Here is a 16693-nt window from a genome sequence, read left to right as displayed (position 1 = left end):
TGGCTCTTTTCTTGAATATGCGGGGACCTGATGCAGCACATCTTTGTAGTTTGATGTTGAGTCACTGTACTCTTCTACGATATGAGAAGGGACTTCTCAAAACATGATGGAACACACAAAGCTCACAGTGACCCTTCTTGAGTTTATCCTTATCTACGATAAATGTTATCACCAGGTGAGGGGCATTGCAATGGGGATAACTTTTCATTCACCTGGGTTGGTGGGAAGAGACACTAGTCCACTCTGGAGCTAGTGCACAATTTCTACCTTTAATTTTCCTCTGGAGTTGCTATAAGGATGACATTTTGATTATGTGGTTATGAACTCTTGAGGATTTTAATAATGTTGTGGTTGCTCTAAATAACAATGAATTTTCTGGATCTAGCTATCTCCATCAATGACCAGAAAATCCATTTTATCATACTCTATAGAAAAACAAACAGGAGCCTTCAAGGCTCCAACAGTTTTCTATGCTGGGATAGTTTTTACCCTAAATCCTTCAAGTGCGGTATACCAAATGGCAAATATCTAGGAGTCCATAGAAACTGTAGTAGTGTTAAGGACTGCAAGGTCAAAGCTAACATCCTGAGAGGCAGCACTTTCGGAAGAAAATCGGGGAATTTAAACTATTAATTTATTGGACTGCCTCAAAGCATATGTTAGGCAGGTATGGGAAGCAGCAGACAACTAATAATTGAAAGTTGATTATTGTTCTCCCTTCTCTTCTCTCTTTACTCCCCGCCACTTTACGCTCATGTGTTTTAACTTGATCCACATACACCACTGGAAACAATGAGCTTTTTATAGTCTTAACAGCTATTTATTGGTGTTATTTTATCTCTAGCGAATTACTAATTTACAGCAATTGTACACGGGTACTGGCATTTCATCTCTAGCTAGGTATAAAAAAAATAATAAAAAAAAATAAAATTATAATTGGTATCTATAATGTCTCTAAAAATAAATAAATGTGTGTTGCAAATAAGGTATTTGTAGTATACATATTCTACTTGAAAGACAGATCCAAATCTAATCTGAGTTTATGGTTTAATGAACAAAATCAGTTACAATTATATAAGATTATAATCAACTTTTTCAAATAATTCTGAGCTGTGGTATCAAACTGACAAGTGTATCTCTCTTGGACTGATACAGTGCGTAATACTTTTTTGAGTTACGCTGTGACAATTTACAGTTTGTTTGGGATTCCAGACTCTTTGATCTAAGTGGATGCAAATTTTGCCAATTTAGAAGATTTGAGAATAATTGCTGTTATGCTTCCTTCCTTCCTTCCTTAGACATATTACACTTTAAACACAATTCACATCATCACTAGTTGTTTATATATTTGGGTGTTTTTCATTCTTGTCTTTGTAGGTAGTTAAACCTCTTCATCTACTTATTTGTAAATCCAATCTTGCTTTCCTACTTGGGCAAAGTGAACTAAAGATATGTGGGTGAGTAAGGAACTTGTTATCACAAACAGCAGTTGTAAAACTCATGAACTTGCTTTACAAGGTAAAATGAACAATAGCTTAATCTTACCATAATAAGTCATGAATTGTACATCACATGACACTTTCTTTATCTATGTAACTGTGTTATTGTTCCCCTAAAAGGCGATGTGAACTATGCATGTGCAATAAGAGAATAAGACATTGAACTTAAAGGGACACTGAAATTAAAGCTTAACGATTAAAGAGACATAGAAACATGAGCTTGCTACAGTGGTTTTGCTGTACCAGTCATTGGCCTTTGAGTGCCACCCCAACTACCATTTTCATGGCACAACACTTTTTAACAATAAAAAAAGTGTCTTATAGCGTATGTGATGTTATGTATACACCGGTTATACAAGTGCTTCTATATCTGCACCCATGCCATATATGAACATAATTTACATACAGGTGTAGAAATGTTTTCAAATTGCTGCTGTTATTACAGCAGAAGAATGGTGACGGGGTAACATAACATAATTATGATACTCAGAGTACCACTTCAAACAATGCTAAGTTGGTAGCTGGTAGATGGAATATTGCCAACTAGATTAGACCCCATCCACAGGGACAAACAACATCGTCTCATGTACAAGATTTTTTTTTAAGAGAATCTTGCCCAGGACACAGATAATCATTTTATATTTTTATTGCACTTCATTTTTTAATTGTATTATTTCAATAGGCTTTAGAATAACAACAGATTATTAACTATAAACATAATATTATGTTGTAAAAATATTCCTTACCTGTGGGGCATCTTCTCCTGCATATCCAGCACGCACTGAACTTGAGCCAATGTCAAAGACCAATGCTTTAATCTCATCTTCAACAAAAAGGCAAAATATTTGTGATTATTTAAAAAAATATATATATTTTAAAGTAAAAAAAATGGCCAAATACAGGAATAATTAATAATATATTCATATAACAAAAGCATATTAACATACACTGTTTTATCTAGTAAACTGATTATATGTAACACATTTATCAGTCACAATAAACCACCTGCCTAATATGGTGTGGGTCCCCCTTGTGCTTCCAAAACAGATCTGATGCATTAAGGCATAAACTCCACACGACGTCTGAACATATCGCATGGTTTCTGGCACCAAGACATTAGTAGCAGATCCTTTAAAGGAACACTATAGTCACCAGAACGCCTACAGCTTAATATAGTGGTTTTGGTGTCTATCAGGGGCGTATTAGCCGCGAGGCAAACAAGGCATTTGCCTTGGGCGGCATTTTCCAGGGGGCGGCAAAAAACGGCGCCCCCAAATGCCCAGGGCAAATGCCTTGTTAGCCTTGCGGCTAACTGACATGCCCACTGGGCGGGCGGTCTGCAGGGCGGCGCTGGCGGGCGGCCGGCGAGGGAGCACTTCCTCTGAGCTGTCTGCTCAGCTCCCTCGCGCGCCGCAGAGTGAGGCTGGGAGCTGGAATATGATGTCATATTCCGGCTCCGCCTCCCAGCCTCACTCTGCGGCACGCGAGGGAGCTGAGCAGACAGCTCAGAGGAAGTGCTCCCTCGCCGGCCGCCCGCCCAGCAGCCCAGCAGCCACTGGACCACCAGGGAGAAATAGGAGGGGGGTAAATAAAAAAAAAAAAGTGTTGGGGGCGTGGCCGGCTGCCGAGCGATCAAGACGCAAGTGTGTGGAGCTCCGTATCAGCGGACAAAACAGTAAGCACTCACCTGACATCCAGCTCCCAAAATCGGCCACACACACGCCTCCCGACTAGAGACACTAATGGGGCGCAAAAATAAGAAAAACCGCCAGCCAGAGACACCCAAATTAGCCGATATCCGGCTATCATTTACAAGGCCTAATCCACAGGCAGCCGCCAAGATGGCGGCCGCAGTTAGCAGTGCAGAGGAAGACTCCCAGGACGATAGGGAAAGCCTTACCTCACATACAGCAGAGTCTGAGCCCCCATGTCCTGACACAGAATCAGAGGCAGAATCATCCCCTGTCACGAAAAGAGACATCAGGGATCTCTTACAAGAAATGAGAGAAGTGTGGAGGGCAGATATTTTAAGCACACAGAAAGAGGTGGGGGACATCCAACAAAGGCTCACAGCAATGGAAACTAGAGAAAATGCAAGAGACCACCAGATGCAGAACTCCCAAGACACATTGCAGACCCTCTCCTCACAAGTCCAGAAACTAACCCGGACTGTCACCACTATGGAAGCTCGTCACAGAAGGCGGAACATACGCCTCAGAGGGATTCCAGAAAACGTGGAAGGAGAGGCATTAATACCCTATATACATCGCCTATTGTCTTCAATGGGCCTTAAAGGAGGCGCTGACCCCGCCGCAATACTTTCAGCGTTTCGAATCCGGAAAGCGGCAACGGCACCGGAAAACGCGACTAGAGACACTATAGTGGTCACAAAGGACATGGCAACCCGCGCCGCTATCATGTCCCGCTCAAGAGACCTGGGCACTGTGCAAATGGAAGGCAGCACGGTGGCCCTATATGGGGATCTACCATTCGCAGCACTTGCGGAACGGAGGCAACTTGCACCAGCTGCCAAACAACTGCGAGGAGCAGGAGTCAGATACCGATGGGGAGCAGACGGGTCCCTGGAGGTACCACGGGGAAACCAGACGCTCATCCTGACTTCTATGGATGACCAAAAGGAGTTTCTCAACCAGCTGCACCTTCCGGAGCCCGGGGGGCCAGAATCCAAAGAAGATGACACCGCAGCGCAGAGTACGCCCAAAAGCAATCTGGGTCCGAAGAAAAACATGTATATAGCGAAAATGCCCAAGAGACACTCACAAGCCTCACCACTAAGTGGCGGCACACACACCCTCGGATCCCGCATAGCTGACCAGCTGTGGCGCAAGTAGCGCGAGAACAGTCACCACCTGAAACCTCACCTAAGCGTCACCTACTCTTCAAATATACCTATTACAGCCCCAACAGACGACTTGTTAATGTAACCGGACATTAAATGTAGATATAGTCATGTTGATATCTGTTACACTACAGCATAGTGAACTCTGAGACATCACTATAATACTGTGCTACCTAATTCTTATTATTGTTATAATCTTATGTTACCTAATTCTTGGTATTACTCTCATATTATGACAAAGTTATATTATGAATATCCAATTCTAATAAAAAACATAAATTGAAAAAAAAAAAAAAAATATGTGAGTGAGTGAGTGAGTATGTGTGTATGTCTGTTAGTGTGTCTGTGTATGTCTGTTAGTGTGTGTGTCTGTGTATGTCTGTTTGTGTGTGTGTCTGTGTATGTCTGTTAGTGTGTGTCTGTGTATGTCTGTTAGTGTGTGTATGTCTGTTAGTGTGTGTATGTCTGTTAGTGTGTGTGTGTGTGTGTGTGTATGTCTGTTAGTGTGTGTCTGTTAGTGTGTGTGTCTGTTAGTGTGTATGTCTGTTAGTGTGTGTGTGTGTATGTCTGTTAGTGTGTGTATGTCTGTTAGTGTGTGTATGTCTGTTAGTGTGTGTGTGTGTGTATGTCTGTTAGTGTGTGTCTGTTAGTGTGTGTGTCTGTTAGTGTGAGTGTGTATCTGCTAGTGAGTGTGTGTCTGTTAGTGTGTGTCTGTTAGTGAGTGTGAGTGTGTCTGTAAGTGTGTGTGTGTTTCTGTTAGTGAGTGTGTGTGTGTGTATTTAGAAGGCGGGGCGGGGGAAGGGTGGGGGTGGTGCGGGCGGGGGAAGGGTTGGATGAGGGTGGCGCGGGCGGGAGGGGGGCGCCTGAGTTTTGTCCTGCCTAGGGCAGCACAAAACCAGGATACACCACTGGTGTCTATAGTATGTCCATGCAGCCTACACACTGTAAATACTGCCTTTTTAGACAGTTATTTAGATGGCCTTCTTTAATCTCTGCCAGGGGGCAATGAACATTCCCCATAGAGGTGCATTGATTCAATGCATCTCTATGAAGAAATGCTGATTGTCGCAGCACAATGTTTTGCCGCGCGTGTGGAATAGCCTCCCAATGCTTTCCTATGGTAAAGCATTTGATTGACTGAGAACATCAAAACTGATAATCCTAGCCCCAGAGACGGAGCCTGCTGTATGGGAAAAAGGGTCAGTAAACGCAGCTTTTCAAAGCAATCTGAGGCGGTGCGGGGGACCTAATCCTGCATTCCAGCACTGCAGTGTCAGGAACACTCCACATGACTTGCCATTTTGGAGATGCTCTGACCCATTCATCTAGCCATCACTATTTAGTCATTGTCAAAGTCACTCAGATCTTTTCACTTGCCCATTTTTGCCCTGCTTCCAACACATTAAATTCAAGAAAAATATGCTGAAAGTGTACCCCAAATAAAGCGGAACACTGATACAAGAATTGCCTCCAAAAAGCAATAAATTAGAACAAAAGAGCTTTTAAGTTTTATTTAGACATCTACATTTTCTTTTAAGAGATGTCTAAGTAAAGTTAAAAAACTCTTTTGTTTTTTATTACTTTTTGGAAGTAATTCCTGTATTGGGTTTCTCCTTTATTTGGGGTACACTTTTAGCATAATTTTATGGGTTTGTTGATTGTGAGGGTTAACCGCTTTGCAGGTATTGCCTCTATGGTCAAATTCAAATATGGTCTTCATTTTTTTCGGTACCCTTTTGTTTCTCTTATGAAATTCAAGAACAGACTGTTCACTTTCTGCCTAATATATTCCAACCCTTGTCAGGTGCTATCTTAACAAAATAATCAATGTTATTAACTTCAGCTGTCAGTGCTTTTACATTTGTGGTTGATCAGTGTATAACCCAAAACGTATGAAAGAAAGACTACCTCTGTGACCTGGGTTTAGATTTAGTACATTAAATAGTTGAACTCTCCACTCACTAAGTCATTAATATATACCTATATGCCCCAACAGAATATGCCCATGTCAGACTCCTAAAATACATGGCTCACTCTGTGGTCAATACTTACAAGATTACATTTTGTCTTTGTGGCTTGCAATATATTAAAAAGACACTCCATGCCCCATAGCAACCTCCTTATGTAGATTATGGACTAGGACAGGGATAGGCCACCTTCGGCACTCCGGATGTTGTGGAATACATCTCCCATACATCTCCCATAATGTTCTTACACCCATAATGCTGGTAAAGCATCATGGGAGGTGTAGTCCAAAATATCTGGAGTGCGGAAGATTGCCTTTGCCTGGACTAGGAAATCTCTTGTCCCTGCCTCCCCACACATGATTGTTTACATATACAGTGATTGTAAAATATAGATTATTTGTTATTGCAACTCCTCTTTGTCTTGGTATTGGTTATTTTTTTTTCTCACTTGGCTGGTGTACCAAATGGAAGACAAATGCTTCTTTCTGTGTATTGCAAATATATATATATGTAATATTTCTATTATCTGTATATTTTGCAGTACACTGATTGGCCACTTTTCGCTCATCTTTTTGTTCATCTGATTTATTTCCTGTATCTTTTTCTGTTAACAAAATTTGACCAAGCCGAACCATATGGCCAAAATGAAAGTGTCCTGAAATGTTTTTTTTTTTTCTTTCAGGCAAAGTGGTTTGGTCAAAACTATTTTTTTTCACTGTGCACAAGTCTAATGGACATGAATGGCATGTACATGCAGCTATGACCCAAGTGATGTACATGGGGTCTGTCATAACTTTCGTTCATACAGTCTGAACTGCAACCACAAATACCTTCATTCGTAAAAGAGGAAAGAAATGTGCCATTTTATAATCACAGCTATGACGTGTGTCACATGCTTGTTGTTTCATTCATGCCAAATTTCTACGAACTATACAACTACATGTTTTATACATCTCTGCTGGGAGATTTATGAAATATGCATTTTTTCTAGTTAAAATAAATGGAGTGCAGCTGATTGGCAGAGAAATCTCAGTCACTCCCTGCAGACTCCCTTTTTGTAGCTCATAATACATTTACAGTCGTTTTTGTTGATTGTTTGAATCTATCTTCATCATACATAAAAGACTGGATTGTCCCTTTAACTCAATAGGAGTGTGTGCAGCGCATAGAATAACTGTATGCGACAATTGAGAAATATAATCTAAATTTTACACAAAAGAACACTCCAACCACCATAACTACAGCATTCTGTTGTGGTTATATAGTCAGGAGTACGCTGTGGTACCCTCAATGTAAGTAGTCAAACTGTTTGCTAATGATTTGACTTTTTACCTGGGAACTGCTGGATGCCCATCACTTCCTCACTAGATTTTTCAATTCAGGGCCAGCATAATAGCTAACAACATCAACTGATCACTCACAGCCAATAGGCTATGCCCTGCAATGCAGAGTGTTTCCAGCTCTCTTGGAGCAGGTGACTGAAACCTGGTGGACATTAGATACGTTGCCAAACCATTAGCAAACAACTAATAATATATAATTACTTCCACTCTCTCCAACACCCCCAGTGGAGGACTCGAGGAGTGATATCCTTGTTGGGGATCATACCACCTACGCCTATATACATTGAGCAATATCCTATTTGCTCTTCACACGTGAGTATACCTCCATTTTTTTGTATTATCCAGAGAGCACTATTTTGTGTTTTTATCCTTTTTTTATATATATCACCAACTATTTGAATACCGGCCTACTGCCATTGGAAAGGAGCCTTCTGAGGCTTTGGTGTGCCCGGTCCCTGGGTGCAGTGGGCAGTAGCAGGCGTACCGTCTAGGGGACGGCTGCTCCTCTTTTGCACCCTGTTATGCTGTGCTGGTGCCTCTGTGCGACCACCGCTTCTTCCTCCAAACTGGACATGTCACTTGCATGCCTAAAGCCACAGCAGTTGGCACCTGTGTTTCGTCATCATCAGAGACGTGATGCGGTGGTCCTTGCATGTCCACATCCTGACACATAAGTGGTTGTGCATCAGTGCACTCAATCTCTTCCCCTTTCTGGGGCAGGACTAGGTGGATGGCCCATGGAAACCCCGCCAGCAGAGTAATCAAAAAGCATAAGAGACTGCTGCATGACTTGTGGCTCAGACTGCTTGGCTGATTTGCAAGGGGGGTGAGGTGAAAGACAGATGGCCATGGGCTGCAGGTGCCAACTCTGAGCTTTCAGCTGAGGACCGGGTGGGAGACAATGTGCAGGAACTGGAGGCACTGTCAACCATCCAATCTACTATCACCTGTACTTGTTCTGGCTTCACCATTCGTAGAGAGGCATTCGGGCCTACCAAATAACGCTGAAGGTTCTGTCGCGTACTCACGAGGAAGGTGTTTTACTTGTGCGTGTAGCTGGCACAGATCAACCACGTCCTCTCCTTGCAACAGGAGCTCCACCAACACCAGCAGCACCACGACCAGGGTCGCGTCCCTTATTTGATGCTCTCCTCATTCTTTGCGTTCACCAGCCAAACTAACAGATGTTTTATGACAGGCGACAATATAACCGCGTACACACAATCCATGGGGCCCCGGTGCAAAAACTGATCTGTGCCCCCCCCCCCCCCCGCACTAACTCTGCGTGGGCCGGGGCCGCAACACATGGCGGCGGGCACCTGGTCGCAGGGCTGCGACCCCTGCGACCGCGGTATGTACGCCAGTGCATGCAGATACACATTCACTTAAAGGACCACTACAGACACCCAGATCACATCAGCTCAATGAAGTGGTCTGGGTACCAGGTCCCTCTAGTTTTAACCCTGTAGCTGAAAACATAGCAGTTTCAGATAAACTGCTTGTGGCGAAACTGACCTCGCCACTGGGCATTGGAGAAGACTGATTGCCAGCTTCCTGCCATGTGACTATGGCCCCTGGGATGTATTGCCCTTTAAAGACATGATTTGGGCATAAGGGATTTGTGTTGTGCTGCTGCTGGCCCTTTAACTCCCAGAGAAAGGATTTGTACTTTTAAACTGGCACTTCGGGTGCAGGCGAAGTGCCGAAGTAGTCGTAGTGGCCGCCATTTGAAAGCCGAACACGTGGCGGCGGCCATTTTAATTTAGTCGAATGCAGTCAGCGGTGCGTGCCACTGAATCTATGGAACTAAAATCGGCTACACATTCGCACGAAACCCTGCTGACCCTTACCTTCTCATGAACTTCGACGCTTCGGCTGGAATCGCAGTGCGTTCGACAATTTGAACGCACTGTTAGACGGGGCTATTTACACGAACGGCCCGTTCGTGCATTCGAATGAGACTTAGACATTTTTCTGTGTGAAATTGACCGACTTATAGCTATCTCCCGAACGGCTTCGAATGATTTTTGGGTATGTTGGTATTTGAAATGTGCTGATTGATAATATGTGACTTTTATTAATATTGGATGTATAGTTTTTGAGTTATGAAAGTTGGGTAAAAAGTATGTTTTAAACTGTACGGCTAATTGTGTTACCTCTCAGGCTAAGAGAGGAGATGTGTGGGATGTAACCAGTGTGGGATTGGGTAATCCATAATTGTCTGTGAGCGTCTCCCTTGCATGGGAGAATTGCATAAAAGCAGAGTGTGTGTCATTAAACCTCAGTTCTACTTCACCCTCAATTTGGAGTGCCGTCTCTTATTGGGGGAATCTGCTACAAGGGATTGCTATGCTTGAAACGCTTCTTGCTAAATCACTACTAAGCTCTTGTAAGAGCTTGTTCCTGCCTTGCTCTCTGGAGGAGTCTACGGTGGTTATGGTGTCTGCTGGATTGCTTAGAGCCCTCAGGAAGCGCTAGGAGCATCCTTTAATGGAGATACCCAGTCGGGGTGCCAGGTGATCCGTTACACTGCTATGTTTCACTGAGGGTTAATCCTGCCTCTAGTGGCTGTCTCATTGACAGCTGCTAGAGGAGCTTCCGCGATTCTCACTGTGAAAATCACAGTGAGAAGACGCTGAAAGTCCATAGGAAAGCATTGAGTATTGCTTTCCTATGGGCGGATTGAATGAGAGCGCGGCTCTTGCCGCGCATGCGCATTCAGAGCTGAGAGGCGGATCGGGGCAGAGGGATCCCCAGCGCCAAGGGAGTCCGGCGCTGGAGAAAGGTAAGTGCTGAAGACACACACACTCTCACGAACAGACTCATACACACTAGCTAACAGACACTCTCACAAACAGACGCATACACATAAGCTAACAGACACACACATTTACTGACAGACACACACTCAGTGACAGACATACATACACACTCACTGACAGACACATACACACTCACTTACAAAACACACACTCACTAACAGACACCAAACAGACTCACTAACAGATGCACACAAACTAACACACACAGTAACACACACACTGACAGCAGTATTTGACGCTTCTATTTGACTCTCAGACATGAAGAGCACGCCCCAAATTTACTATTTAGGCAGATTAGCAGCCAGAAAATAAGAACGTTTACAATTGCGCTGTAACCGCACTATTTGACGCTTCTATTTGACTCCCAGATATGAAGAGCACACCCCAAATTTACTATTTAGCAGATTAGCACCCAGAAAATAAGAATGTTAACAATTGCGCTGTAAATGCAGTATTTGACGCTTCTTTTTTAATCTCAGATATGAAGTGCACCCCCCTAATGTACTTTTTAGCACCCAAAACATTTTACGTTTTAAAACTGCAATGTGACCTCACTATTAGACGCTTCTATTTGACTCTCAGATATGAAGAACACGCCCCAAATTTACTATTTAGCAGATTAGCACCCAGAAAACAAGAATGTTTCAAACTGCACTATAAGCAGGGCCGGATTAAGAGCCCAGTGGGCCTGGTGCTGATAATTATGATGGGCCTAATTACAAAATCTTATTGACCAAAAACACTAAAACAGTCCTACCTCCTAAGCGTCATGTATCTGATGGAGATGATGCTGTAGGGAAACTCATAGGATGCAACTATGAGAAAACACATAATCTCATGCTAATCTCATGCTTTCATCTTTCAAGTAAACCCATACCCCCTAACAGCAGTGTCCAGTAAAGCAGGAAGTCTATGGATGCGGTAAAAGGGTGGGCTACTGACACAAATCACATAACCAGAACGTCCGAAAGGGCGAACATACACAAAAAGGGGGAATGTCTGTGTCCCTATGTCTCCCAGTCCCTTAGTGTTTGTGTCCTCATGTCTCCCAGTGTCCCCATGTCACTAGGGGACATTGAGAGACATTGGGACACTGGGAGACATGGGGACACAGATACTAGGGAACACTGGGAGACCTGGGAAATCTGAGACTCTTGGGGACACTGGGTGACAGACACGAGGGGACACAGGGAGACATGGGGCACTGAAATACTGTGATATATAGGGGACACTGGAGACTTGATAAAAACCTGGGTACAGGTCAAAATGTTGTGGTGTCCAATAAACCTGCTTAAAGCTATCACAGTGAGTGCCTGAGATTTTTTTCTTTTATACTAGGGGACACTGAGACACTACGGGCACAGAGACACTACGGGCACAGAGACACTATGGGCACTGAGAGACATGGGGCACTGAGACACTGATACATAGGGGACACTGATACATAGGGGACATTGGAGACTTGATAAAGACCTGGGTACAGGTCGAAACGTTGCGGTGTCCAATAAACCTGCCTAAATCTATCACATTGAGTGCCTGAGATTTTTTCTTTTATACTAGGGGACACTGAGACACTAGGAGACATGGGGACACAGAGACATTGGGAGACTAGGGGACTTTGGGAGTCTAGGGAACACTGAGACACTAGGGACACTGGCACACTACAGACACTGAGAGACACCAGGGACACATGGCGATACTGAGATACTAGGGACACTGGCTGGGAGACATGGGAACACTGCCATGTCTCCTATGTCTCAGTCGCCCAGTGTCCCCATGTCTCCCTGTGTCTCCATGCCTCTCAGTGTCCCCATGTCGCCCAGTGTTCCCTAGTGTTTGTATCCCCATGTCTCCCAGTGTCCCTTAGAGTCTGTGTCCTCATGTCTCCATGTGTCCTGATGTCACTAGGACACTAGGGGACACTTAGAGACATGGGGACACTGGGAGACATGGGGACACTGAGACACTAGGGACAGTGGCTGGGAGACATGGGGACACAGACTAGGGGCCACTGGGAGACATGGGGCCACTGTGTCCCTAGTGTCTCAGGGTCATGGGCATCCAAATGGGGGGGTAAAGGGGGTACTTGGCCCCCCCGGATTTTTCAGCTTGTGCTGCTATTTTTCGTTTTAGTGTGAGAATACAGTGCAATACCAGCGCTGGCCAGTAGGTGGCGCTGTGAATGGAGAAAGGCAGGAAGCTACAGCTTATCCCTGCCTCTCTCTCATGACTGAAACCGCAGGGGAGCAGCACAGAGGCAGCCTACAGAGCAGGTAAGTGAGGGATGGGGGGTGGGGGAGACCGCATAGAGGAAGGTAAAGTAGAAGGAGCAGAAAGGTTCTGCAAGGGGCAGGAGGGGCCAGCAAGGAATAGAAAGGGGCAGCAAGAAGCAGGAAGGGGTCGAAAGGTTTTCAAGGAACAGGAGGGTAAAGTAGAAGGAGCAGCAAGGAGCAGGAGGGGTCAGCAAGGAGCAGAAAGGGTCTGCAAGAGGCAGGAGGGGTCAGCAAGGAATAGGAAGGGGCAGCAGGAAGGGGTAGGGACGGTCTGCAAGGAGTAGGAAGGGTCTGCAAGGAGCAAGAGGGGTCAGCAAGGAGTAGGAAGAGGCAGCAAGGAGTAGGAAGAGGCAGCAAGGAGCAGGAAGGGGCAGCAAGGAGCAGGAAGGGGCAGCAAGGAGCAGGAAGGGACAGCAAGGAGCAGGAAGGGACAGCAAGGAGCAGGAAGGGGCAGCAAGGAGCAGGAAGGGGCAGCAAGGAGCAGGAAGGGGCAGCAAGGAGTAGGAAGAGGCAGCAAGGAGTAGGAAGAGGGAGCAGGGAGGGTCTGCAAGGAGCAGGAAGGGGCAGCAAGGAGCAGGAAGGGGCAGGAAGAATCAGAAGGAACAGAAAGGATCAGCAAGGGGCTGCAAGAAGCTGGAAGGGGCAGAAAGAAGCAGGAAGGGCAGTAAGAAGCAGGAAGGGTATGCAAGAAGCAGGAAGGGCCATCAAGAAGCAGGAAGGGCCATCAAGGAGCAGAAAGGGATCAGAAAGAGAGCAGAAGGGCGCAAAATAAGCAGAAAGTAGCAGAAAGGTAAAGGAGCAGAAGGAGCCTCAGAAGGCAAAGAAGACTGTGTCAAATGAAGGAGAAGAAAATGAGATTGGAGCACTTCATTCTGGACACCACATCATTAGGCGTTGGTACCTGGGCCTGGCAGGGAAACTTTGGACCTTCTCATCTCCCCAGGTAAAAACAAACAATATCAGTGTTAATGTGTTCACTTTTATTTACTGAGTGTCAGGAAACACAGAGGGCCGCTGGGTAGGGGTGCCGCTGATTGGCTAGATGGGTCAGCTAGCACTCTAAGCCAATCAGTAGCTCCCCATTCATAAAAACGTAAAACATTTTTATGAATCGGGAACTAGCGATTGGCTTAGAGGGTCAGCTGACCACTCTAGCCAATCTGCAGCACCCATGCCTGACGTCAATCTGCACTTCCTGACACTCTGTTTCAGAAGTTGAATACCACTGAGCGACCTGGAGATCTGGAGCTGAAGGAAGCCTTTGGGGGTAAACCATTTGAGAGCGGTTTAACCCCTTCAAAGAAAGAGCACCCAGGGGCCTCCTTGCATCACATCATTTTCATTTAGATAAAGTTGTTATGGTGACCAGAATGTTCCTGTAATTTGATGAAAGGAACACTATAGTGTAAGGAATACAAACATATATTCCTGACACCATAGTTGTGAAAACGCTATTCACCCTGGCTTTATGTGAAAATGACTATGCTCCTTCCCTTTCATGACACTGTCAAAAAGGGGCCAAGCATGGATGTCATTACAATTATGTCCCCCCTCCCCCCCGGAAAAATTCCTGCGGACGTCCATGCTCAGGGTCCCCATGTTACCCAGTGTCCCAATGTCTCAGCGTCCCCATGTCTCGGAGCTGCTGTCTGGACTCTCTGTGCAGAACTGGTCCCCGCGGATCAGGAAGTAGAGAGATGCAGGGAGGGAGATGCCGTAACTTCTTATCACTGCCTCTCTCCACACAAACAGCGACCCCTACTGGCCGGCGCTGGTATTGCAGAATAAACTATGTTTATACTGAGACAGACAGTATTGCCGGTATTACTGCAATACCGGCACCGGCTAGGCAGCCTCAAATACCTGAGAAATACTTCTGAGAAATACCTGGCAACCCTAAGAAATACATGAGCAATACCTGGCAACCCTAAGAGTAGTGTGTAAAAAAAAAAAAAAAAATGTAAAAAAAAAAAATTTTTTTTTTTTTTTTTTAAAAACCAATGGGCCTATTCCATGGGCCTGGGCCTGGAGCTGCAGCTCCATCAGCCCCTATGTTAATCCGGCCCTGACTATAAGCGCAGTATTTGACGCTTCTATTTGACTTTCAGATATGAAGTGCACCCCACTAATGTACTTTTTAGCACCCCAAAAATTTAAAGTTTTAAAACTGCAATGTGACAGCAGTATTTGACGCTTCTATTTGACTCTCAGATATAAAGTGCACCGCAGGCCGCAAATGTACTATTTAGCAGCCATAAAATTTGAATGTTTAAAAATGCTATGTCACAGCACTATTTGACGGTTCTATTTGACTCTCAGATATGAAGAGCACGCCCCAAATTTACTATTTAGCAGATTAGCACCCAGAAAATAAGAATGTTTACAATTATGCTGTAACTGCACTATTTGACGCTTCTATTTGACTCTCAGATATGAAGTGCACCCCACTAATGTACTATCTAGCACCCAAATAATTTTAAGTTTTATAACTGCAATGTGACAGCAGCATTTGACAGTTCTATTTGACTCTCAGATATGAAGAGCATGCCCCAAATTTACTATTTAGCAGATTAGCACCCAGAAAATAAGAAGGTTTACAATTGCGCTGTAAGCGCAGTATTTGACGCTTCTATTTGACTCTCAGATATGAAGTGCACGCCCCAATTTTACTATTTAGCAGATTAGCACCCAGAAAATAAGAATGTTTCAAATTGCGCTGTAAGCGCAGTATTTGACGCTTCTATTTGACTCTCAGATATAAAGAGCACACTCCAAATTTACTATTTAGCAGATTAGCACCCAGGAAAAAGGAATGTTTACAATTGCGCTATAAGCGCAGTATTTGACGCTCCTATTTGACTCTCAGATATGAAGTGCATCCCATTAAGGTACTTTTTAGAACCCAAAAATTTTTAAGTTTTAAAACTGCAATGTGACAGCACTATTTGACTCTCCGATATGAAGTGCACCCCAGTAATGTACTAGTTTGCAGAATTCTTTCCTAATCTGTCCCTAACAGTTGCAGCATCCTCTCCCTATACTTATAAGAGCTCATGTGCGTGCTGCGCAACGCGACTCCAGCTTATATATAGAGGCTGGGTCACATGCTGCCAGTGGCGGCTCTAGACTTTGTGAGGCCTTAGGCGAAACTCAAACTTGAGGCCCCCACTAACACCTAAAGTTAAAAATAGGGGTTGCATTGTGTGTATAAGGAGCTGTTGTTGTATTTAAGGACGAGCTTGCAGCGCTGGATACAGAGAGCTAGTCTCTGTATTCATCGTTCAGAGGCTTGCAGTGTAGCGGCTCCCTGTGCCGCCGCATTATGATCTCTCTGACTGTAGTTATGGCATAATATGCAAACTAACTTAATTTGCAATAAACAAATTTAATTAGCAATTATGCCAATCGTTTATACATGACTGAGGGGTATGGCTACATAGCCTTGCAGTCGTGTATACATAAGTGCCGGAATATGTATATATGAGTGTATCTGGCATTGTCTACCTATGTGTGACAGGGTTTGGGGTGAGTGTTGCACAGTTGGAGTACAGGATTGTAAGGGTTTATGTAATAGGGTGAGTGTGGCAGGGTGAAGGGGGTGAGTGGGACAGACTGATAGAGGATGAGTGACAGGGTCGGGGGGTGAGTGTGACAGTGCAAGAGAAGGTGAGTCTGACAGGGTTGATGGGGGGGGGTTAATGCAATAGGGTAGGTGTGGCAAAGCAAGGAGTATTGTATGGTTGCAGTGGGTGAGAGTGACAGGATTAGGAGGGGTTATGTAAGTTTGGCTGGGTGTAAGGGGCGGCAGTGTGTGGGGTCTGAACTGTTTGGGAATGGTGATAGTGTATGTGAAGGGGATGTCAGTGTGTGTGGTAATGATAGGGTCCGGTTGGGGAATGACAAGGTGTGCGGTGGAAAGTTGTGACAGT

General features: G+C 44.7%; 1 protein-coding gene across 1 annotated transcript in view; it reads right to left on the bottom strand.

The window, feature by feature from the left end:
• LOC134586836 (actin-like protein 6A) overlaps window positions 1-16693 on the bottom strand; it is a 45779-nt gene that overhangs the window by 25146 nt on the left and 3940 nt on the right. The window contains exon 2 of the mRNA XM_063442702.1: window positions 2246-2322. Coding sequence (XP_063298772.1) covers window positions 2246-2322 — 77 coding nt within the window. The remainder of the gene's footprint in view (window positions 1-2245; window positions 2323-16693) is intronic.

The sequence above is a fragment of the Pelobates fuscus genome, chromosome 2 (genome assembly GCF_036172605.1).
Source record: "Pelobates fuscus isolate aPelFus1 chromosome 2, aPelFus1.pri, whole genome shotgun sequence".
Taxonomy (NCBI): Eukaryota; Metazoa; Chordata; class Amphibia; order Anura; family Pelobatidae; genus Pelobates; species Pelobates fuscus.
The sequence above is the reverse complement of the archived record's forward strand: the minus strand, read 5'-3'. Positions and strand labels throughout refer to the sequence as shown.